This window comes from Gymnodraco acuticeps, unplaced genomic scaffold (assembly GCF_902827175.1).
Source record: "Gymnodraco acuticeps unplaced genomic scaffold, fGymAcu1.1, whole genome shotgun sequence".
Lineage (NCBI taxonomy): Eukaryota > Metazoa > Chordata > Actinopteri > Perciformes > Bathydraconidae > Gymnodraco > Gymnodraco acuticeps.
Window position 1 is genome coordinate 11,231 of NW_022990116.1, and position 26,673 is coordinate 37,903.

Here is a 26,673-nt window from a genome sequence, read left to right on the forward strand (position 1 = left end):
CACGTCAGGTGTTATGTATGCTAGCAGCAACACACGGAGTTAACTACATTATACAAACATGGGTTAATGATTAGAGGAAACTTAGTTATTTAGTTTGTTAAAATTTCAGCTATTCTCTTTACAGTCTGTCATCACAGTATTTAATACGATTTGTTAAAGGCTCAGGGCAATCTCGATGACAAAGGTCAATGTTCCCCCCCCCCCCCCCCCCCCCCCCTGTGAGCCAGCCGCGAGCATGGTCGCCGCGTCTTTATTACGTCATCACAACAACACGTTAGGTTACCAACGTAAGCCTGTTCTGACATTCGGTGATATTTTTTCGGTGCTAAAACCCTTTCGGCCGAAACCCGAAAGGGCCTTTTTAACCATTTTCGGCCGATAATTTTCGGTGGCCGAATATTCGGTGCATCCCTATATAATACTTGTTTCACTCACCGATGGCCAGGTGAAGTCTGTGACCAAAGCACTGCAGGCGAGTCCAGGCGTTAAGATCCAAAGCTTTAACCATGTTGGCTCCACTGTCTGTGGTCATGCAGATCATGTTCTCCTCTTTCAGTCCCCAGCCTTGAAGTAAGTCCCTTAGGCCATGTGCGATTAGTTCCCCTGTATGGTCTACCGGGAAGTATATCGTTTGGAGACATGCGCTTTGCAGCTTCCACTTGTGAATGAAATGAATGGTCAGACTCATATACGGTTCTGACGTGCGGCTAGACCATAAATCACTGGTTGTAGCAAAAAACTGGACATTTTGAATTTCCTGTTGTACCTTCTCTCGGCATTCAGTGGAATGGCCTTTGTAGAAAAATATTTTCGACTGGGCACCTGGTACCGTGGGTCAACTGTTTTCATCAGCCTCACGAAACCTTTGTTTTCCACGCTCTGTATTGGTTGCATATCTTTGGCCACATAAAACGCCACCGCGTCAGTTATGTCTTTCCACCGTTTGCTAGTCTTTTCATAAGGAGCCCCTTTATGAAATGCCTGACCTATGGTAGTTTGTTTTGGTGCAGTCGCTGCGGTAGATTGTGCATTCACACGCGGGGGACCTTGCACTCTTACAGTCTCTGCATGCTCTTTCTGGTGCTTGCGTTTGAGGTGGTCTCGTAAGCCCGACGTGTTGCCATCTGTCACTTTGAAATGTCCTTGTTTGCACATTTTGCAAATGACATTTGTTTGCTCCGTGTCTGTTGTCTTATAGCCAAAATACTTCCATACCACAGACGTAGAGTTCTTTTTGGGGACTAAATCTAATTGTTCTACATCAGAATCTGACTCTCCGTCCATTATTGCTGTGTGTGCAGACTGTCAACAGTGTATTTTCCCGCTGCAAAGAAAGGGGGCGGGGACTTTGGGAGCGTGTCAAACAACTCGGACTGAACGAAAGCAGAGGTGCGCTGACATTGTGAAATCGATCGGGCTTGATATATGGTGAAATTAAAATCAGTAGGTGAGGCTGGGGGAGCGGGAGGGTAAGAGGCTCTCCGTCCGCTGTCATAGCCCCCTGCGCCGCACACGGAGATCCTCTTCCCCTCCCGCTATTTTTTTTTTTTTTATCACGATAGGACGATATCTCTGAAAAAGCATATCGTGGAGACCTAATATCGTCACGACGATATATATCGTCATATCGCCCACCCCTACATGCAATACAAATGTATTGCACAATAGCTGTGCTTTATTTTAACTGAGCTATGCCTGTGGCAAGCTATTAACAGGCATTACACTGTGCCTTGTCTTTTTCTTTTTTAGTGTAGTGGAGCCTCACTTTAGAGTTTACCGCGACCCATCTTTGGTGTTATGAAGTGACTGAGCTCGTGAACTGTCTACGGGAGGGCGGGGGGAGCCTCGCTGCGGGGCAACTGTGGACTTCTGTCGCTTGTCAGCGCAACTTACATGATGCCGTTTATTAATTAAGGGCGGTGCCGGCCGTCAGCGAACCGAGCCGGCCGTCAACGGCCGTCAACCGCTGACGACCAGCCGTTCTGTGATTCTCCAGAACACACAGATGGTCAGTCCGCCGCTGAATTCCACGGGGTCGCCGCGGCGTAGACGGAACCGCTGGAATACAGGGTTTAGGAACCGTTAAGCAGAACCGAAATTGTGTATTTTGTATGGGTACCCGGTACCCGGCATTTTCTTATCGGTTCTCATCTGGAACCGATTTTCGGTTCCCAACCCTACCCTACAATTATCTGTCTAATATGGTGATCTGCATGGCTAAAATAAGAGTACGTTTCCTACACGATGTGTACAATGTACAACATGTACAATTCATATCTATGACAATGTAGTGATATGATCCATTAACCCTGTAAAGCCTAAATATAGAAAAACATTATAATTTTTTTTTTAGGGAAATGTTGTAATATTGCAACGTTGGGCTTAGGTGGGAGCAGGATTTCGGTATTTCTACTCACATTGTCTGAATACATATATTGAACAACTAAATTGACTCTTTAAGTGTTAAATTAACACTCCGGATTTTACTGTGTATGCTTATTATATTGTAATATATTACCTGAAGGAATAGATAGGGTGGTGGGACAAGTATTAGCCTATTGTCATACTAAAAGGAATGCATGCACCCCTGTTTCTGCCAGAACCAGAGTTCAATGTATTGTAACGAATTAACTGATGAGATACAAGTAGGGTTTAAAACATTGCTACAGATATAATTTCACATTCTTTTATCAGAAATAATGTATTAATTAATTCAATTCTGGTCTTAATTCAAAATCTTAACAGAGGACACATTTAGAACTTAGTTATATTGAATTATCAAATACATTATATTTCTATTAGTGTTTTATTTCTATATGTGAACATAGAAGGGCGTGGTCCATGACAGGTGCTCATGCTATTTTGACTACCACACTGACCCAGTGTTGTAATATTACGATAAAGACATAAGCTGCTCAAAATCAAATGTGATGAATGTATTCCACAATAACTAAATATGTACATTTCTAGACATTGTAATAATCACAAAAATATTTGAGGCATTTTACTTACTTGAATCTGACAAATCCAGTCCAATAAAACAAAGAGATGTTGCTCGTTTGAAGATTCGGAACTTGTGTGAGTGTATGGCCAGAGGGCAGGACCTATACACACATTTACTACCCAATAGCATTGTGAGGCTCTATACACATTAATTAACACATGACTAACATAGCTCAACTCTAATATTAAGTGTCCGATCCTTGTCAATATTTTCCCTTCAATTCATACCAGTTTACATCATTATTTCCATGAAACCTACTGGGAGGTTATTATTAATGATCCATTATTATTATTATTATTATTATTATATTATCCATCTTCCACAGTGGAAGGCCCAAGTAGAGTGTTCTGATATACCAGGACCGTAAAGCCTTGGATTCAGCTGTCGGAGAGTATGAGTCGATGAAATATCACTTTGTCATATCGTTTGACAACCCATTTATGCTGTACAGAGATGACATGGCTGCTGCCAGCTGTTAGACAGAATCTGGAAGGAACAATGGGGTTGGAACGTCTTTGATACCCTGGACATGGCAGGCTGTTCTCAGTGTTTATAGGAAAAGCACAGGTCTTATAATAACATTTAATAAAAACCCAGAAGCTAAGAGTCATCATTAAAGACACATTTAAATGAACTGCCAACTTCTATTTCCGTATGTTGATTATTCTATCTGTCTCCTGCTACATGCTAAATAGTTGTATTGCTAAGTCAAAATTCCTCCTTTTCCTCGAAAACAATTGACTTTTTGCTGACTCATCTTATTCTATGGTGTGCAAACATAAATGCGTCCAATCAATTTTGATTTGAAATAATAACCCCCTCACTGTGTAAAATCACATGACCAGGTAGCAAGCTTGGCAAGATCATAGCAGGTTGATACAGTGGTGTAAAGTAACTAAGTACATTTGCTCATTTTGAGGTACCCATTCTTTACTTGAATATTTGAATTTGTTTATACTGTGTACTTCTACTCCACTGCAATTCAGAAGTAAATGGTGTACTTCTACTCCACTACATGTATCTAATACCTTTAGTTACTTCACAGATGTGGATGAATGATGTGAAATATAATCAAGTGTTAAATCAGACTTTAGTTCCACCTGGAGTAAATCCACAAGCTACCCTGCAGTATACAAAGTCATTCAAACTAGCTGCACCTTTACCAGCTTTGAGAACACTTTAATGATCAATCATTATAAAACATATCATATATATTATTCTGAAATGGACCAATCTGCACAACGACTACTTTTACTGTCACTACTTTCACTATATTTTGATGAGAATACTTTTCTACTTTCACTTGAGGAACATTTTGAATGCAGGACTTTTACTGTAACAGAGTATTCCTACACTCTGGTACTTCTACTTTTACTCAAGTACCAGATCTGAGTACTTCTACTTTTACTCAAGTATAGGATCTGAGTACTTCTACTTTTACTCAAGTACAAGATCTGAGTACTTCTACTTTTACTAAAGTACAAGATCTGAGTACTTCTACTTTTACTCAAGTATAAGATCTGAGTACTTCTACTTTTACTAAAGTACAAGATCTGAGTACTTCTACTTTTACTAAAGTACAAGATCTGAGTACTTTCCCCACCTGGGGTAACTGATCCTGCTGGGGGGGTGTACAGTATATGGAGGCAGCGTGTTGTTCTCGTACTGATATCTCAACAACTGCCAGTTAGATTGAATCGTATCCCCTCCCCAGAGGTAGAACCCCCCACATTGGAATGAGCTGAGGACCTTTCTCAGCACCTTAAAGGCTGTAGCAAAGGGCCAGAGTTCTGTTAGAAAAGTCATGAAACTTATTTTTTCTAAAAAAAGGAAAGGAGGATCAAATCTAACTAAAAGCAGGGAAAGAGAAATGGTGCGGCTGCAGTGTGATGGATTGTGCTTCTCATTGAGAGAGACCACTGAGCGCAGAGAAGGGGAGAGAGGTGAGGGAGGTAAAGTACCTCTCACATATTTTCCTTCATCAGATTTTCAACCATCTTCTGCCTCTCTCCTTTCTTCAGAATGCCGTCATGCCCTTTCTCTTTCTCTCATCTATCACCCCCCCATCTCTCTTCCTCTCTCTTCACACTCTCTCCTCTCCTCACCAGACTTCATGCTCCCCCTTTGTTTCCCATTTTCTCTCTCTCTGCTCCAAGGTCAGTTAATGAATGACAGAGCATGTCATCAATCCCCTCTCTCCCTTTACACCTGACACACACACACACACACACACACACACACACACACACACACACACACACACACACACACACACACACACACACACACACACACACACACACACACACACACACACACACACACACTGTGTATTGACTGGTAGCAGAAGCATTGTATTTTCATGCCAGGCTTTCTTAAATGTTCCTTGTTGTTAAATCACTAATGTTTAAAAACAGAAATATGTATGAAATCATTTCTTTCCTATTGCATATGTACTGTACACTTTAATGAAACACTGAGATACAGAGAATGAACAGCATCATGGAGATTTGAGAGAGAAATACCTATATTTATTTTTCAGTTTTTGTTCTGGGATTCAAATAACAGTTGAGTTTTATACACAATAACTCACTTACATCTTGAGTCTTTATGTCATTATAACATAGCCTATGTCGGCTTTCATAACAAAGCAACTTCTGCGTACATGCAAATATAAACTATGACAACATTTGAATTATAATTCTAAATAGCAATTGTGAAATAAAAAGATTGAAATTCAAGGTATTTTGTCAACTGCATGGTAATCATTCAAAAGTGTTTGGTTTTCGTTCCACAAATGTCCAAGTCAACTGTTATGAAGTTGACTATATGAACAATGGTTTGCAAAAGTTAAAGTTTAATATTTCATTTGACCTTCTTGTCTTTTGCACCTAACAGATTCTCCCATTGGTCAGATGCGCCCCCCCCACGGCAGCGCCACGCCTCAGAAGAACAGTAACCTGCTGGTGATCATCGTGGTGTCGGTGGGGGCCATCACTGTGGTGGTGGTGGTCATCGTGGCCCTCATCTGCACCCGGCACTCCTCCGCCCAGCAGAGGAAGTAAGAGGCCCGAACCGGTCTGAACCTGTGTTCAAATCAAATCTCTAATGCTGTTTTACTTACACCTGATGGACCTGACCTAAGTGGCTAATTACATCTGGTTCATTTATTTCATTTCAATCGCATTCATCAGGTTTCAGTCATTGTTGTTGTGTAATCGTATTATATACATATCGTATAAGCATTATTTCACATTTTACAATGTCCTTTACATATATTATTACATGTCACTTGTTAGACGCTTTTATCCAAAGCGACTTACATACTCTATACTGTGGGCAATCCCCACAGGAGCAATTTGGGGTGAAGTGTCTCAGGGACACAACGACATGCTGACTGCAGTGGGGTTTGAACCTGTGACCTCCTGATCCGAATACCAACTCACAACCCACTGCACCATACGCCTATTATATCACAAACTCAATTACAATTCTTTTAATTTTCTGTCCTGGTTGGTTTTGCAACACCTTTTAGCAGCCTCTTTATCAAAAATACAACACCATCACCCAGAACCAAAACAAAGCTACTATGCAGAGAGGAAATGTAAATACATGATACATGATCTGTTGTATTTAAGATGCTGGTTCATCACATTTCAGATGGTAGTATTTGTATAATCAGGTTCATGAAGGTAGAGATGATATGTTATTATGTGGTTCATATTGTTTCAGACAGTACTATTGTATTATCCTGTTGTAGAGGTATTATTCTGTAATCCGTTTCATGACATCTCATAATCCCATTATTCAAATTTCAGGTTTGTTCATTCCAGTTCCTGATATTTCAGACAGTACTATTGCATAATCCAGTTCATGTTCTTTCAGGCAGTATTATTTTATAATCCAATTCAAGACATTTCATAATCCTATTTGTCAAATGTCACCGCTGTTTCATCTTTGAATCCAGTTCATGGCGTTTCAATAGGTATTTTATTGCAATCTGGTTTGACTGGTTTTAGATGATATGATTTAGGTTAGTGATATTTTATAATGTACCTCAACAAATCTAATAGGTTTGTTGCAGCACAACAGATCAGACCCCACCTCTCCATGCACCAATACCTGTCTGCTGCTGTGTTTTCTGTGAATGCAGTAAACATGAGCCAGGCTGCACTCTGATGTTTCTGTCATGGTGCCTTCATGCTCTGCTGGAATTTAGATGTTTGCTTTGTAACATGACTGTATAAGCATTCCACCCATAATACACTGTGTTGTCCATTTACATTGGTCTGTCTCCTGTTCTTCCTCACGTTTACCTCGCTCCCTCACATGTTTACCTCGCTTCCTCACACGTTTACTTCCCTTCCTCACATGTTTACACATGTTTACCTCCCTTCCTCACATGTTTACCTCCCTTCCTCACCTATCTCGTCCTCTGTGCAGGAAGAGAGCGAGCCACAGTGCCAGCAAGAGGAAAGGCAGCCAGAAGGACCTGCGGCCCCCTGACCTGTGGATCCACCATGAGGAGATGGAGATGAAGAACATGGAGAAAGCTCCGAGCATCGCTCCGTCCGGACGTGATTCGCCCATCCAGTCCTGCCAGGACCTCCCCCAAGTGGCACACAGCCAATCAGAGAGCCAGATGGGCAGTAAGAGCAGCCACTCAGGTACAAGAAGGATGCTGATTCATGCATTTATTAATTCACATATATTTTATGTAAATAACAGTTATTCACTTTTGTAAAGCTGTTTTATTTGATAATTATGATACTTTATCTTTTTTACATAGCTGTAAAATGAAGCCTGATTGATCATGAGTGTTTTAAGTGACTTTCTCCCAGTAGAAAATGAGTCGGTGGAACTCATTTTAAATTCTCGTTTAACAGTTTAAATGACGGAGAGCAAATATTTGAATCCCTGTTTGAATATGTGAATGTGTGGATGTTGCAGGAGCTGACGGAGACGAGGCCTCCAGCTGTATCTCCACCCTGGACCGCTCGCTGGCCGGCAGGAGGGGAACACGAGGCAAAATGATGATTCCTATGGACTCACAGCCGAGCAACACACGTAAGTAACACGTGTGTGTGTGAGTGTGTGGATACCTACATGCTAAATGCTAACAATGGTTATGCTTATACTGATGTTCAGCAGTTATATTTTATCAGGTTCAAGTTTACTGTGTTAGTATTGTTTGATTTTCTTATTAGTATTACAAATAGTCAGTTTTCCATTATTTTGCAGGTATTTAGTTGTGAACAAAAATGTTGGACACATGCTAATTATTCTTAATGATAGTGCTGAAGGATCATCGACGTTAATATGATTTTACCCTTGGAGGCGAGGTCTCGTTTATTTTTATCATTAAAGGTTTCTCAGAGGCAAATGGTGACCAGGAACATCATTTTCTAAATAAAATAACCGGAAACAGACGTATACACAGCCACTGAACTGATTACCCAAGATCCTCAGCTATGGTTTAAGCTCGGTGATTGGATGTTTTAGCCGCAATGCACGTTGGGATATGGTGTTAATGCGATATGAAATCCGAAAAACATTTTGGAACTACACATGCTGGCTATTGGGTTTCGCAAAATGTTCTATGGAACGTCTCTACTGAACGTTTTCGTTTTTCCCACAATTAGAAGTTGCCAGTATTAAACACATTGGTGTTATCAAATGTAAAACATATAATTAATAAATGGGTGAAATTCGCTTGTGTCCATGATGTGCAGCATTAATATATACCCACATGACAGCTCATTGTTACTTTGTAATTCTACTCCACTACAATTCAGAGGTTAACCTGGTATTTTTACTCCACTACATTTATTTGAGTTACTTTGCAGATTCTGATTAATTATGTGAAATATAAACAACCCTTAAATCAGACTTTAGTTACACCTGAGTAAAATTCAGGGTAGGTGATTGTCAAGTGCCAACAATCAGGAGAGATATTTGATAGTTGGTGCTTGAGAAGACTAAACATTTATCTGCAGATCTCTATAAAATATATTCATTACTCGTTATTCTCTACTAATAGTTAATTAAAAACTCTATATAATTGATATTTTGCACATCCCTTTCAAGATTTCAAGATTTTCAAAGGTTTATTGACATATCATATACACAACTACGGTGTAGTTATGCAATGAATGAAAAACTTGGGTCACAGTGCATTGCCTCAACAGTGCATTACAAGACATCTATCAATATGTGTGTACCTCCACCATTAAACTGTCATATTCTGCACATGTATTATACTATCTACATACATGAGAGTATAATTAATGTGTATAATATCAGTTAAAATAAGTGCTTCAACATAGTTAACATTGCAGGAAAGCAATATATTAGACGTTAAGTACTTTGTCAGGCTTAATATTTATCTGTAGATAGATATCCCCAAAGCTTTTTTCTTATTTAAAAGAAGACCTTAACCTAAAGTATTCTTTAATGTGTTAATAAAGGTTAATTAGTTTGTCTGTTTTGCACATCCTCATATTAATATCTTTGTACATCCGGCACTAAACTGTTTTATTGTAGAGATCACTTACAGTATCTTCTTGATTTTTTATATTCTATATTTCTATCATTGACCTTCTACTTTCCCCCTCTGAAAGTATGTACTCTTAATATTTTTTTCATCAAATAACATTATTCAACAAAAATAACATTATTCAACAAAAATAATTAAATAACGTGCTTTAACCACTAGGCGGTGCACACAAGGTACACACAGCATACTAATAATAACTTTGTATTATTAGTGTAGGACACTTATGTATGTCATGGAAACAACCGATTATGACCGAGAAATGATATCATGAAAGTTACGGTGCTTATTACGCATTTTAAAACGTATGTGGTAAGTTGCCAAAGTGCTTTTTTCTGAACGTTCATCAGTATTATAATCAAAAAGAGAAATATGAACGTTAGTTTTTACTGAAATGATCAAATAAAGTCAACATTTCACAGTCTTTACTGAGCTGTGTGGGGTTTGTTCAACTTTTAAAAGATGTTTGAATGGTGATATACACAGTGATAGATGTTAAGGACTAACGTTTATAATAAATACATTTGTATTGATTTTAAGATCTTTTCATACAATCATACGTATTGGGATCATTTGTATTAATGTGGACCGGAGGGAGAGGGTGACGAGCATAAGTTTCACTTTACTTGTTTATTTCAATTCCAACTTTGGTCATGAAGAATATGTTTCTCTGTTGTCCACGTTCATAAAGCATAAAGCAACAGCATCAGAGCACGGTGGAGAGTCTCTGGATGAGTTTACAGTAGTCCCTCCTTCTTATTAAACATCCATGTTGTAGTCCGCTGTATAGAAAACTGTAGTTTCCATAGTTTCCCCACAGCAGCAGACGCACATTCATGACGTCCGCTGGCGCATCATAAACACTTTCACCATCACCATCAACTAGTTGATAATTAACATGTATATTAGCAGTATATTGGCTCTTTATTAGTCATTATCAGTGTTGTGCTAGTTACTGAAAACCAGTAACTAGTTATCATTACTAGTTACTTCATTTCAAAAGTAACTCAGTTACTTTACTGATTACTTACACCAAAAAGTAATGCGTTACTGTGAAAAGTAACTTTGTAGTTACTTAAAAAAATTGCTCCCATTAATGCCCTTATAGGCAGGGGTGCACATAACTTGTTTGCCCTGGTTCTCAAAGGAGCACCTGGAGATGTTGCTTGGTGCTCATCCTTAAAATGAAATAAACCGTAACTTTTGAGGGGGTCTTGACTTTATTTGCCAGACACACGGCACTGAACACACATGCAGAGGTGAACACAGAACATGCAGAGGTGAACACAGAACACACATGCAGAGGTGAGCACTGAACACACATGCAGTGGTGAGCACTGAACACACATGCAGAGGTGAGCACAGAACATGCAGAGGTGAACACAGAACACACATGCAGAGGTGAACACTGAACACACATGCAGAGGTGAACACTGAACACACATGCAGAGGTGAACACAGAACACACATGCAGAGGTGAACACTGAACACACATGCAGAGGTGAACACAGACCACACATGCAGAGGTGAACACTGAACACACATGCAGAGGTGAACACAGAACACACATGCAGAGGTGAACACAGAACACACATGCAGAGGTGCACACAGAACACACATGCAGAGGTGAACACTGAACACACATGCAGAGGTGAACACAGAACACACATGCAGAGGTGAACACAGAACACACATGCAGAGGTGAACACTGAACACACATGCAGAGGTGAACACAGAACACACATGCAGAGGTGAACACAGAACACACATGCAGAGGTGAACACTGAACACACATGCAGAGGTGAACACTGAACACACATACAGAAGTGAACACTGAACACACATGCAGAGGTGAGCACAGAACACACATGCAGAGGTGAACACAGAACACACATGCAGAGGTGAACACAGAACACACATGCAGAGGTGAACACTGAACACACATGCAGAGGTGAACACAGACCACACATGCAGAGGTGAACACTGAACACACATGCAGAGGTGAACACAGAACACACATGCAGAGGTGAACACTGAACACACATGCAGAGGTGAACACTGAACACACATACAGAAGTGAACACTGAACACACATGCAGAGGTGAGCACAGAACACACATGCAGAGGTGAGCACTGAACACACATGCAGAGGTGAACACAGAACACACATGCAGAGGTGAACACTGAACACACATGCAGAGGTGAGCACTGAACACACATGCAGAGGTGAACACAGAACACACATGCAGAGGTGAACACAGAACACACATGCAGAGGTGAACACTGAACACACATGCAGAGGTGAGCACAGAACACACATGCAGAGGTGAACACAGAACACACATGCAGAGGTGAGCACTGAACACACATACAGAGGTGAACACAGAACACACATGCAGAGGTGAACACAGAACACACATACAGAGGTGAACACAGAACACACATACAGAGGTGAACACAGAACACACATGCAGAGGTGAACACAGAACACACATGCAGAGGTGAACACAGAACACACATACAGAGGTGAACACAGAACACACATGCAGAGGTGAGCACTGAACACACATGCAGAGGTGAGCACAGAACACACATGCAGAGGTGAACACTGAACACACATGCAGAGGTGAGCACAGAACACACATGCAGAGGTGAACACAGAACACACATGCAGAGGTGAGCACAGAACACACATGCAGAGGTGAACACTGAACACACATGCAGAGGTGAACACAGAACACACATGCAGAGGTGAACACAGAACACACATGCAGAGGTGAGCACTGAACACACATGCAGAGGTGAACACAGAACACACATGCAGAGGTGAACACTGAACACACATGCAGAGGTGAATACACACACACACAGAGGTGAACACAGAACACACATGCAGAGGTGAACACTGAACACACATGCAGAGGTGAACACAGAACACACATGCAGAGGTGAACACAGAACACACATGCAGAGGTGAACACAAGACAACATTAGCACGACCAGTAATACTACAAGCTGTCATCACTACCCTCCTGACTGTTCTCCTCACTGTCTTCCTCTCTGTCAGACATGGTAGCTGATGATGTAGGCCTACTTCTTTCTCTCTGGTTGAGTCTGCGATTAGCTGCTTGCATCCACAAGTCAACAGCTGGTTTTGGGTCGAAAGTCTCTGTTGTCATCTTAGACAAGTGGATGTGCATCAGGGATGAGAGGCGCGAGTCTGACAGGCAGGATCTGAACTTGCTTTTTATTATATTAAGATGTGAAAATCCCCTCTCACATGAAGCACTGCTCAAGGGCAGTGTAAGGGACAACAGCAGGACTTTCTGAATGTTGGAGTATCTTTCTGGATTGCTTGTCTTCACTATGTTGACCAAGTCATACACAGAGAACGCTGCCAAACGTTTTCCTGCTTGCTTTAAAAGCATCCATTCTCTTACAGTGGAGTCTCTGTCGATAGACAGGATGGCCTCATATCTCTGAAGAATGTCAGTCAGTGTTGTGTTGCCAAAACTGTGGAGATCTTTTTTTTCTTTAGGCCAAGTTGAAGGATCAAACATTAAAAATGGATCACATGACTTGAGGGATTAATATCTGCTTTCAAACTCCTGAATTAGACCTCTCAATACATCAACCTTGTCCCTGTCAGAATCAGCATTTGAAACAGTCTCTTTCCTGTACTTGCCTTCACTGTCAAGCAGAAGTGTCAGCTGTCCGATAGCTGCCATGAGCTCATCCTTGCATTCACCAATAGTCAAATTCTCTTGCTGGAACTTGAGGGAGGTGAACTGTAAAATGTTTCCAGTGTCAAGCATGTTGGCTAGGAAACACTTAAAACGCTCTGTGCAGACATGTTTTAGGTCACTGTCATCACTTGTAGCCACTTGAGATTGAATGGCAGGTAATAGCCTCCATATTTTCAAAAGAGTCTCTTGTCTCCATGCACACCATCTAATGTTGTGAAACTTTCCTAGTTTTACAAAGGCAATGCCATTCTCATCACATATCATCTTAAGTTGTTCTGTTCTTTTGGCGCCCCCTTTCTGTAAATAAAAGCTTGACAACGGAGCTATTAAATGTCTCACAGTATGGAACCATGCGATCAGCTGACTTGGCGCAGTTCTCGAGGGTGTGGGCGGTACAAAGAATATGCACAAGGGAATCCCCAATCGCCACCAGTTTACGCAGTTTGGGGACTACCCCGTTGTAAACTCCGACATTCACTGCAGCTCCGTCTGTGCATACAGACACCAACTTCGTCTTCCACTCATCTCCTAAGCCACAAGCATGGAAGAGTTGCTCCAGCCCGTCTGTTATGTCCTGTGCCGTTCGTTTCACACCCAAATTAATTAACCCAATGAAATCTGAGCTAAACTCTCCCTCGCTACCCACAGACACAATGTACACCATTTCCTGCTCCACTTTTGTTATGTCTTCTGATCCATCAAAAAGCACACCCCAAAATGCAGCTGCCGTCAATTTTTCATACAACTCTGAACTGATTGCCTGTGCGATGGTCTCCATGATGCGGGATCCCCCTTCTCTCGAATGATAAGCAGTCCCAACATTAACGCCAAGCCTCTTGAGAAGCGCAATGTCCTCCTCATATGAACGCATAGGACGTGCATGTTTGGCTTTGTGAAAGGCCAACAGAAACATATTACTCAGAGCTTGGCGCTGTTCTTCATTGAGTGTATCCTGCCACCTGTCGAGGGGACGATTGGGGTTCTTATCCTGGTTGTCAGCTATCTTCACATGCTCTTTGCTCTTCTCATGCTTTTCAAAAGCTGGATGACTAAAATTCGTACAACCTATATAAAAGGCGTTGCTTTTATCAGCAAGATTCGGATTTTCTCTGCATATTTTGCACCACATCTCAGTGCGCTCGTCATCGGTTTGGAGCCAGCCTACATCCTGTAGCCACTTCTCTGCGAATACACGTTTTGTTTGAGCTGGTTCAGTCTGACGTTTTTTGGGCGGGGGTGGAGTACCAAAGTAACTACTCAACGTGGCTTGCTTCTTCGACATTTTTTTCTTACCAGTCCATATGCAACTCGCAAATAACTGGTGCACCTGCGCACCAGTTATGTGCAGCCCTGCTTATAGCCTTCATTTCAGTACTGTTATTGCATTGGAGAATAATACAATCTGTTGATCAACTTGGCATTATATGCAATCTGGATTGCATCGATATTAGCTGGCTTTCCATTTTTGTATATTCTTTCTCCAGATAGTTGGAAAAAGTTTTCCGTCCCATATGCCGTGTGCCGCCCGGACATGCTATCATGCTAACTAGCTCCCTGAAAGCGGGTGACTCCACTGTAGCAATAGCCTGCATGTGTTCTACAACATACCGTGCAATGGCTTTATCGACTTTTCCCTGGCCAGCAGTCCTTTGGTTAAAATCCAGCCGCTGTTGCTTAGGTGGAGGTGGAGTGGCGTCGGCTGAGTCTCTGTGGTCTTAGCTACTAGCTTCGTCCCAGCATGTTGTTTTTGCAGATGTTTTAAGAGATTTGAATTACTGGTTTGGGCAGTAGATAGGATCTTTGACCCGCCAGGACACAACTTACATTTAACTAAAACGTTCTTTTCTTTGTGCTCGACAAAAGTGAAATAGTGAGAATATCTCCAGGTGGAGAAACTAGACTTGAGCTCCGCCGCCGCCATGATAGTCTTGTTAGTAAACAACACAAACACGCCCACAGCCCATCTCCGCATGTGACACATGAAGTATCAAAGTACATTTACTCAAGTACTGTACTTAAGTACAGTTCTCATCTCTGTTCTCCTGGCTGTTGACTATATATAAAAAAATAACGCAGTAACGGAGTAACGCACCATGTAGTAACGGTAACTGAGTTACTGAATTTAAAAAGTAATGCGTTAGAGTACCAGTTACTGCCAAAAATAACGGCGTTACAGTAACGCGTTACTTTGTAACGCGTTAATCCCAACACTGGTCATTATAAAACACTTATTAATGCCTTATTCTACATGACCATATTCTACAAGTAATATGCCATTAGTTGAGTTTTTCCTCAATAACCCTCTAATTAGTGCTTATTTATTGCAAGTAAGGAAGTTGTTGTACATGAGTTTTGGTCTTGCTCTGCTCAATATGGGCCTAATAAGACAGTAGTGCCTAATTTTGAGTTATTTAGACTTAATTAACACTTATAGTTTAATGTCTTGTTACATAAGAATAGATCATATTTGATCTAAAAAATATCTATTTGTGATCATACTGTGTGACCTGCTTGTATGTACTTACACAATAGGTGTAGGCCTACTGTTCTCTCTATGTGCTGTACTGTCTCAGTGTGAACATAGATTAAACAGCCAGCCAAACTCTTTTGAGAGCCAGGGAATGAGCAGCCATGCTCCTTTATTGACTTATTAGCAGTCCACTGACATTCAAACGGAGTGAAACTATAAAAAAAGAAGTTACAAGGCACTTAATGATCTCATACATGCAAGTGTAACATACACAGATTAACACATAGGACCGCTTAGTGTAAACAAGGTAAATATAGCTAATGCTAGCAGTGCAATAAGCATGTATACAGCAGTGCTTCTCAAAATGTGGTCCGCGGACCACTGGTGGTCCGTGAGCGCCCCCCTAGTGGTCCGTGAGTATATTGGTAACATTTCACATTTGAAATTAATTAATTAATTAAAGTTTTCCGCACTCTCGCGCGAATATTTCCGCAATGGAGCGAGCTTAAGTTTAACTTTCAATTGCATCATATTGCCCAGCGCAACACCTTCACCACACATGTTGCCACTTCTTTGTACCAGTTTCAGGCGATTTGTAATCTGTTCTAGAAAAACGATGTGTTTTTGGATATTTGTGGAGTTAGGTGGTCCGCGAGTGTGTTTTTATTGGTTAAGTGGTCCCTGGTATGAAAAAGTTTGAGAAACACTGGTATACAGGCTAGTATGGCTAACGCTAGCACGTATGCTAGCGCAAATGCTAACGCATTTTAATGCAGTTGAAACATCTCCAAATGTCATCACATAAACACAATACATGTTACTAATCCTTACAGTCAGTGTATGCCTATTGTAAGTGTTAGGCTTACACTTACAGTCATTGCTTTCTGACGGACTTGACCCTTACTCTTCAGGTTGCATAGGGAAAATTAGTAGTAGTCTACTGCCATTGTGGGCGGTGTCCATCAAACAAAAATGTAGAGCCAATCAGGAACTGAGAATTTAGTCCAACTTCCTTTTCAATCATACTCTCTCACACACATAACTATTCTTATGCACACACCCTATCATTCTGTTGTATACATACCTATAGTCATTCACATTAACTATTATTACCTCTTATATAAGCTATTATTCGGCCTTTCATTCACTGCTATTCTGTTTTACATATATGACTATTGTTATTAACATGAAATACTATTCCCTCTTACAAAGGTTATTATTCTGTCTTACATACATTGTTTACCGATTACACACATACTACTATCCTCTTTCACATACACTATTATAATGTTCTATTAGATTATAGTTGTTTGTGAAAGACGATAGTGGTGTGTGTACGAGAGTATGATGGTGCGTTTAAGAGATGTTGTTTTTGTGTGTGAGAGAGAAACGTTATTTATGTATGATAGTATGATAGTAAATGAAGGAAGGAATGACAGTACGTTAAAGACGGTATGATACTGTGTGTGAAAGAGTCTGGTGGTGTACATGTGAGATTCTGATATTGTTTGTAAGACCAAGTATGAGTTGTGAGCTTGACGGCCTCTCATAAGGATTCATTCAGTCTTTCTTCTTTCCTTGTTTCACCTTTTGGCTTTTGTTTTGTTTAAAAGGTATTCTGCAGTGGTTGGACCATTCCTGTTGCACAACAAAATGGCCAGTACAATACTCACCCATTCTATCTGTAATTGGTGTGCTTTCATTGACAACATACATAACAAATACTGTATGTGTTCCTGTCAGAAGAAATGAGAGCAATAAAGAAGAGAGGTCCTTTGATGAGTATGTTAGTGTTACATGTCGTACAGTTAGCGTTGATCCTCTCTTCCTTCACAATATTCACAGTGATGTTGTTTTAATATCTACTTACATACATACCTACTACATTTCTGCCTTTAAATAAAAGCACAATAAAACCTATCAGACAGAGAGGATTTTAAACGTTTATATATTTATGTTCCTAACAATGCATTCACTTAAATATAAATATATTCACTTCAATCAAATTCTTGATTTTCTCTTAGGACCGGGACAGATCATTCAGAAAGACGGGACGACCCCCTGTGGTTTTAATTTAGCAGGTCATTTAAAAGTAGCCCAGTTTCAGATCTCTTTTCATATATGACACTTTCACACATGGACAAATTGAAATATCTCAATGTCCAGGGGCACGTTTGATGTGAAATGGACTACTGTCCTATTTTTATGCTAATATAATAACAATAATCATGTGTGGTATTTATTTTAATGCTCTTCCAAGTGCTCAATTACATGACATATATTCGACGTAGATGTACTGTAATACGTTGAATACTGTGGACAATACCCACTGGATACTTGTAGGGGGATGTTTCTTGACTGCAGTAGGGGTTAAGGTGGGAAGGGTCTCCCCTGGGCCCCTGGTCTGAAGATCAGCACGCTAAACCACTGCACTTTATTGATAACTGTGTTTTATAAAAGATGCACGGTCAGGATGGATAAATGGATGAGCATTCTTCTGACTTGTTATGGTGTAATATTAGATATAGATGGATATATAGATATTGGATATTGATCCCAAATTGAGAGATTCGTTTGTTACAACATCAGTGTGTTCAGGTATTCAAATATTTAAAAGTTGGAATAAATATATATATACATAATAAAATAAAAACATTAAAAGCATATATACAGTATCTACAGTAGTAGAAAAAGACATACAAAAAAATACACAATACAAACAATTGAGATAAGTTAAATGTTCTATAAAGAACCAAAATACTGCAGCAGAACGTTGAATTTGATTTACAAACATTGAAGGAAGTGACCTGGAGTCTGTGGAGTCAGGTGTAGTGGGTCAGTGTGTGGATGTGAGAGACTCTTCCTGCCTGCATCTGCAGCTCAGTGGATCTGGTGATCTTTATCTCTATCTCACTATCTGACTTTATCTCACACACATTTTCTAATGAAGCTTTCTTCAATTCTTCTCTCACTTCTCTCTGCTGCCCTCTTCTTTGTTTTTTTACTATCTATCTTTTTCTGAGTCTTAATTTCATGTTATTCTAAACCCGCTGCCTCTTCATTTCCCTTTGTTCCAAAGTCATTTATTCTTTTGACTTCTGTTTGCTTATATATGTTTACTGTGTCTCTATTCCACTGTCCATTTTCTAATCAATCGCTTTCTCATTGTTGTTCTTTCTTTTTTTAAATCTTGTGTTACATTTATGTTTTTGTCTCACAAATTAAAAAACACATACACACATTTGCACACACACACACACACACAGTGTGTGTCGATGTGAGTATTGATCAGATCTGCTCATCTCTGCTCGTCTCGCCGCTGTAATCAAACGCGTTTCTCTTGAAATAATCACAGCACCACTTCATTTAACAACACACACACACACACACCTACAGATGCGCATCACAGCCCTCCAAATTGTCAATTATTTGACCCCATACAGTCATTGAGCAGAGATTAATACAATCAGACCCTGTTGTTCAAAACAAGAGGAAGCAGGAGCCAGCATCCTGCCCCCCCCCCCTGAATTATAGAACATTTTATACCTAAAACATGGTGAAAATTGATATTTCACAGTTGTTTTATGATTTATGGAGTGATAAAAAATCCCTTCTGTAAAAACTTTAGATTCTAATATGATTCCTGACTTTATCCAATGTTCAGATTGTTGTTCCGAAATGTATTAAAATATGCGCATATTTAATGAGATTATGGCTCATTTGCATGGTGGGGGGGGGGGAAGAGCGCTGCACCTACAAATACATTCAAATTATGTGGGAAAAACTGGATAATAATAATTTAAAAAATAATATTCTTTTAATTTCAATTTTTTTTTTCTTTTTTAAATATTGTGTGTGTGTGTGTGTGTGTGTGTGTGTGTGTGTGTGTGTGTGTGTGTGTGTGTGTGTGTGTGTGTGTGTGTGTGTGTGTGTGTGTGTGTGTGTGTGTGTGTGTGTACAGCAGTGGTCAGTGCCATCCCGGTGCCGGCCCTGGACTCCTCTCAGTACCCGGGCATCCTGCCGTCCCCCTCCTGTGGCTTCACACACAATAGTTCAGCCTGAGACCCATGCCCTTCCCCAGCCTGACCGTGGACCGAGGATACACACCAGGTGGGTGTGAGCAGCCTTCAGCACTAATATCATTTTCATATAAAACACAATATTTCAAAGGCTTTTTGGCAGGATTTGTATTCACTACATGCTAGTTAGCTGATGTTTTTACCCAAAGCGACTCAATCCAGTGATGCTACAGGAGCAATTTGGGGTCGAGTATCTTGCCCAAGGACACTTGACATTTTGAGGGTGGGATTGAACTACTAACCCCCTGATTCGAAGCCCCATTTTCCCGCCCCATTTTTCAGGCAAAACCATGTACAGGCTTTCCAAGGGCTACATCTTTTAAACAAGTCACCTGGAATTCAGTAGGGTCATTTCAATCACTGACCCCTGGGGGGTGGAATGGGGAGCCTGCTGTTGTCTATATGTGATCTTACACTGTACAGCTGAATCGTGGACATTGTTATTATCTAGTTCAGTGGTTCCCAAACGTTTTGTGCCCAAGGCACACCAAAGGACAAGTAAAAATCTCAAGGCACACCTATTGTGCAAAATAGCCCTTATAACACGTGTTATCACTCATATCATGTAAAATATCTGTAAATGTGCATAATTATTTACTAATGCCAAATAAAATGTGACAAAGACAACTATATTACTCATGAAATATTTATGAACGAAATATTTCAGAAATGTATTTGAAACTTTATCAAATTAGGCTTCATCAAAGCAGCAACACACTCCTTTAAACCAGACAGGTCACAACATTAACATTTCAGCAATCAGCATTGAAACATGTGCTATTGTAAATATTTTGCCGACTTACAAATTAGTGAGATACATGTGCCTGTCGGGGCGCGCAGAATTTTGTAATCCTTGGTGGCACTGAAGAGAGGGCCACTCGCAAGTCCTGTTCAACAGAGAGCCGTGAGTCCCGTGACCTCCTGTTGTTCTTCATCAGAGTAGAGAACGCCAACTCCAGAGATGGGGTCGTTACTAAATGTTTTTAATATATTACACTACTTTTTTACCATCTACATAAAGTAACTCGTTACTTTACTCACCGAGCACGTACGAACTGCGCATGCGTGAGTGGCAATAACTTTCCTTACCAGCAGGCGGCGGTAGTGTGTATTTGTCATTCAAAACAGGCAACAACCGGAAGACAGAGAAGAAGAACAGACAACGTGATATAAACAGACAACAAATAGCGTGTGCGGTAGCTTCACCTTAGCATGTGTTCTTTTGCAGGTGCTTGTTGAGGTTTGACGTGGTGTTTACAGCAGAGGATAACAGCTTCTGGCCTGGACACAGTTTGCACCTCACCGTCACATTCCTGTCTATTCTTCGGACGAACTCAAAGTAATGGGCCATACCTCCACCCCCGAGGAGTTATCGCTGGACTCAGCCATGTTTATGCAGCACTGCACGTGGAGATGTGGACGCGCAAGTCGCGCAGATTACGTACATATAAACCTACAAAGTACTGCTATAGTAAATAAAAAAAATATTATTTTTGTGTAGTTGTATATTGCAATAATAACGTATGGTTGTCACAAAATCCCACGGCACACCCGGAATTGCCTCACGGCACACCGTTTGGGAACCACTGATCTAGTGGACATTTCTAGCTCTGTCCCGCTGCTCCTTTGGCCCAGTAGGCCTGTAAGGCTGAGGACAAAAACCATGCCACGGGTTCAAACAACTCCACTGAGGATTATGTCCACAAGTGTGTGAATTGTTTGGAACAGAAAAATACTTCTACAGAAGTGTTGAACAAGAGTAAAAAGCTTCACGTTATGAAGGAACGGTCCATTGACATTGACATATGACATTATATTGCTGTGGATGGCATCAAAGAGTCTGGAGAGAATTGAAGAATGAATTTGAGGAAAAAGTGAAAAAACGTTGCAGTGAAAAAATTAAACTGAATCATCTGAAAATATATTTAGATGAGAGATTTCTGCAGCTGGAGGACAAACGTGCTGCTGTCAATAAAGCTGTAAACTGGAAGGGCTCTGGCATCTTTATCAATAAAATAAACTTTATTATTTTAAGTGGTGAAAAAAAAATCAAACTGGACAAATTGCGTACGATGCATACAACAGTTAATGAGGGACACATAATAATAATAATTAGCACACACTAATAATATACTTTAAATATTAATAAGTAAACAAACCAACTTAGCAGGGACACAGACAATGAGACCGTGAACTCCACTCGTTTAAATGTGAAGGTGATAAGACTGAGAGGAGGCAGATATGATCCCAGAGATAGATCATTATTTGTTTGTCTTTTTAATGAGAAAGGCTCATTTCACTGTTGCTTCAGCAAAACAAACAACTCGTCTGTGTTTATTACACTTCCTGCTTGAAGTGTTCCCTTTTTTCCTCTGATTCTGTCGTTGTTTTTCAAAGAGAAATTATTTCGGAAGTGTATCCATCCTCTGATCCTTGGAGAGTCCGATAACTGTGATATGTCTTTGCTAATGTGCTGATTACATCAGACTAAAAGGTCATTCAAAGAGCCACATTTGTTCATGCCCATGTTGACAGATGTATTGGTGAAAGTCTGCCCGAACCACCATTACTAGTGAAGTGTCCATTCCCAGTCCACTCAGAAGTTTAGGGGTTGATAGGAGTGACTTTTTCACAAAAGTCAAATAAGTATGTTGATGTAGGAGATGTTTTGTTTTGATCTCTGTGGTTTAGTGATCTGAGACTAACTAGTAGTGTGTGTCCCAATGAGTAGGAGTTACTGCACACGGACATGTATGTAAACTAACTCAGTGTTCCTTTGGGACTGGCTGTTGCAACAGTTAGAAGGCTAGTTCTGCTAACTCTCAACTGCTCATCCTACTGACAGAGCACTTTGCCTAACACTGACCGTTACGACCCGTCCCCCTACCAAGCGGTAGTGGCTCATGGGAAGACCCGTAACTTAAAAACAAACCACGCCAAACAAAAAATATCGATAAGGACGGGCATTTATTGTCAGCACAGCCGTAACTTACATGCCTACCGGCAAAAAGAAACCAAGTCTGGAGGACGGCAATAAACAAACAAGAAGGGGGCCTGGGCCAGCCACACCATGGGCCGTAGGACCCAGACTTCCCTCCTCTACCCAGAGATCTAACACAACCTACTGGGAAAAAAACAAAGCCGCGAAAAGTCCTACACTAACATCCTCCAGAGTTCACACAGTATAAGACAGCAAAGAATAATGGATCCACACGTGGGGTGAGAGGAAATCCACGGATATAATCCCTCGGCATCAGGGCAGGAAAAGAGAGCCTCTTCTCCTCCAGCTTCTCCTTTTAAAGTCCCCAGCTGAATGTCATTAGGACACCTGGGGGAGGTGGAGCCAATGGTGGACCAGGTGTACCTGCGCAGCAGAGAGACAGAGAAAAGCAACACAAGCACGTAACACTGACCATGTTCTTTTTTTGACACCATATCATTTCTAAATGTAACCAAACATTAAGCCAGACATGTGTGACTGGCTCGAATTTAGGTTAAACTGTTTTTTTTTGTACATAATCATCAGAGGTTACAGTGTTGATGCTCCAGAGATGTCTACTGAAGTGAGCCTGAGAGGCAGCTGTTGGTGTGTGCTAAACATGTTTCCAATAACTGATGACTACGTTGTATGGAGCCAGTATTACTGCCCCCTGTTTCTTTGGACCATACCTCCATGCTTAACACATTGTACATTTGACAATGCATGTGTGAAAGGCACTGACAAATGATATGCTGCTGATAGGGGTGTTAGATCCAACGATCCACAATGTGTCAGTCTGGATTTCAATTGAAAGGTATACTGGTTATAGCTGCATATGCTTGAAAGATTAGAAAAAAGAGCTCTCTTCCGTGATGAAAACTCTAAAAGTCAAATTCCTTGAGATTTTTTCTTTGGTTGCCGAACGTCCTAGATCAGAGTTCTTGTTCCTCTTTCCTTTGGGCTCACTTGAGATTTTCCTTTGCTCTTTGTCGTTCCTCTCCCATGGGGAGCAGCTCTCCTCTTCTTCTGTGGTTAATGCACTCACAGGGACTACATGTAGTCACATCTGTCTGCTCTGCCATGTTGGCTGTGATTCGGCTGACTGGAGCTACACCAGGAGTTTCATCTTCATGTCACATCTGAGCGTGTTACTGCACAAGTAACTCTGGAAGTGTTTCTCTTTTCTTTAGCAGGAAGCTCTTCTTGTTACAACTTTCTTTAAATGTAACTCTGACAAGAACAATTGGGATTTCACCTGTGAAGACATTCAGTCTACATATAAGTACAGAAAGAACAGCGAGAGACTTGAAAGTAAAAGAATACAACCGCAGAGCTCAGGGTTCTCTCATGTTTGTGGATACTGTAAGGGAAACTTCTGCAGCAATGGAGAGTCAGGACTCAGAGAGACACGAGGAGAGCTGGAGCTTTGATGTCAAACACTGATGGTTTATTACTAGTATCGGCCGGAGGATTCACATCACAAGTCACAGCAGCCAGAGGTTCAGCACGGGAGAGTGTGAGCTGCAGGCGTGGTCAGCTGCAGCTCACAGAATCAGCCCTTGCAAAAACAGGGCTGGAAAGAGCAAATAGAGCAAAATGAGGCATGGCTAAAAATGCAGGATCTGTTTGGTATTTTGAAAAAAAACTATATTTATATACTTTATATAGGTATGGCCCTACAAATATATGTTTCAAATATAGCATAATAGGTCCCCTTAAGGAAGATAACAGAGTCAGGGTTGGTCATAAACGTCAAAGGACAAAAAGGTTAGATATCTTAGGAGTAAAGGAGTTAAAATTATTCCCTAACAGATACGATTGATATTTGAATAAAGTTGAGGAATATACTATTTTAAATATCCATAGGCCTTTCAGTATGAACAAGACAACATATGATATTTATTTTGCTGGGCATAGAGAACACAACTTTAAAAAACAGAGTCTGTTACAAATCGCCATGCTTTTCCTTTTCCTTTCAGTACATCCTGCAGCTGCCCTTACATGCATTATGTACAATTAGGACACACTGCTTTGTTCTGACAGGGAGTGTGAGCTCACCTGCACAGTGGTTTGGATCAATGCAACTGACACACGGTCGTCCTGCAGCAACATCATCAGAATCAGAATACCTTTATTGAGGGGAAACATCTGAGCCGACACTGTCTATGAAATAAACACAGAAGTGCATTTGGATATAATAATAATAATAGTAATAATAATACACCTAATTTATATAGCGCTTTTCAAGACACACAAAGAAGCGATATGCAGGCTAAACGCTTGAAGCTGTATTTTTCAAATATATGAAGTGTTTTTCTGTCTGTCCTTCTTTCTTTCCTCCCATCCCAATATCCATCTCTGACATCCCACATCTCTTTCATCCTCTTTTTTTCTCCTTCTTCTTCCTCAGCCATGACTGCAGAGGCCTCCACCAACCCTCTGCTCCAGCAGCAGCCGCCCCCCCAGCCGGTGGCTCCGCTCCTCCCCGGGTCCTCTGCCCCGCCCGGGGACCATGTTCCTGGGGTCGTTGCCATCCCAGGGGCCCCTGCTGCTGCTGCCGCCCCAGAGGAGGTCCAGACAGGAAGTGGGCGGACCATCCCCACAGCCTTGCGTGCGGCCCACCCACCCCCTCGGAGCTTCACCAACCCACTGCTGCCAACCCCCCATGGGGACCATCGACCCAAAAGTGTACACCTCCATGCTGCCGCAGTCGAGTGAGTAACATCTGATCACAAACAGACATAAAGACACGCTTTCTTAAACCTCTTTCTACCGTGAAGTTACACAACCTGGCAGCGTCTTTCGGTCCCCGACCCAGTTTAGATTTGACCAAACCGGCTTCCGAATGATCAATATATCTTTTTCAAAGTACATTGATGGAAAGAGCTCTTCTTTTGTATGAAAGACGATCACAGTTATGCAGGGCTAGTTAATGTTATTTAATTTTTTTTATTTATGAATTCACCATGGATTTATTAGTAATACACTTGCAAACAATAAGTAGCCTTAAATCTCTTCTTTTTACAGTGTTTGAGTATATGTACTTTGTCACTTTCCAACACAGTCAGGTTATATTAAATATTATGCTTGCCCAGGACCGCCGTAACGATTTCCTGCACGGCTTGCACTGACTGCAATGGGAGGAGCTATAGCTGCATTCAGCCGCTCAGCCCCCAGTCAAGTTGTCTCTAAAGCGAAGGAAGGAGGAAGTGAGGGGGCGGTACTAGGAGAGAGGCGGTTAGCTAATTATTTGTGTTCTAAAAAACAGCTCATATCGGGTTTTTCTCCCCAAGCTAGAGTAGAAATGATATAAGCTGAGCATTGTTACCATGGGGACAGAGTCGTGCGGAGCTTAGTTGATGCAGAAGTGGGCTTGGTTTAATCTAAAACTGAGTTTGAAAAACGATAGATGCAACCTGGCAAATCATGGAATAAAGAGACATATCGTTATATGAAAATAACGTAATGAGACATTAAATGAAAAAACATCAGCAGAATGATTCAAGCTAGGATTGTGATAATTCATCATGCTGTCGACTAAAGTGTTGAATTGTTCTTTCCTTTAGACTCATGTAAACATTTGATATCATAACTAACAAACATCTGCTGAGACAAAGGGATCTTACAGACATGTGTCATTATGATATTACAGCACAAACACGCCATAACACTTTGCAGCTCAGTACAGTTGGTCATATTTTTCATCTGATTGCAATTTCTCATGTGGCAGAGGAACGTTTGTGTGCTTGAGGGGCCGTGCGTGGTTGAGATGTGGAGAGTGTCCTTTCTATCCAAACCCACAAATACAGAGGAAAGGGAAAAATGGAAGAATAAGATTTGG

The 26,673-nt window shown here is 41.0% G+C and overlaps 1 protein-coding gene across 1 annotated transcript; it reads left to right on the forward strand.

Moving 5' to 3' along the window:
* The first annotated feature begins 4,874 nt into the window (after positions 1-4,874).
* Positions 4,875-25,376, forward strand: LOC117546349 (netrin receptor DCC-like). Its single transcript, XM_034216559.1, has 6 exons — positions 4,875-4,947; positions 5,903-6,065; positions 7,448-7,671; positions 7,955-8,071; positions 19,735-19,883; positions 25,243-25,376. Exons 1-5 carry the CDS (start codon positions 4,875-4,877, stop codon positions 19,833-19,835), a joined length of 678 nt encoding a protein of 225 aa, XP_034072450.1. The 3' UTR covers positions 19,836-19,883; positions 25,243-25,376.
* Positions 25,377-26,673: the final 1,297 nt, after the last annotated feature.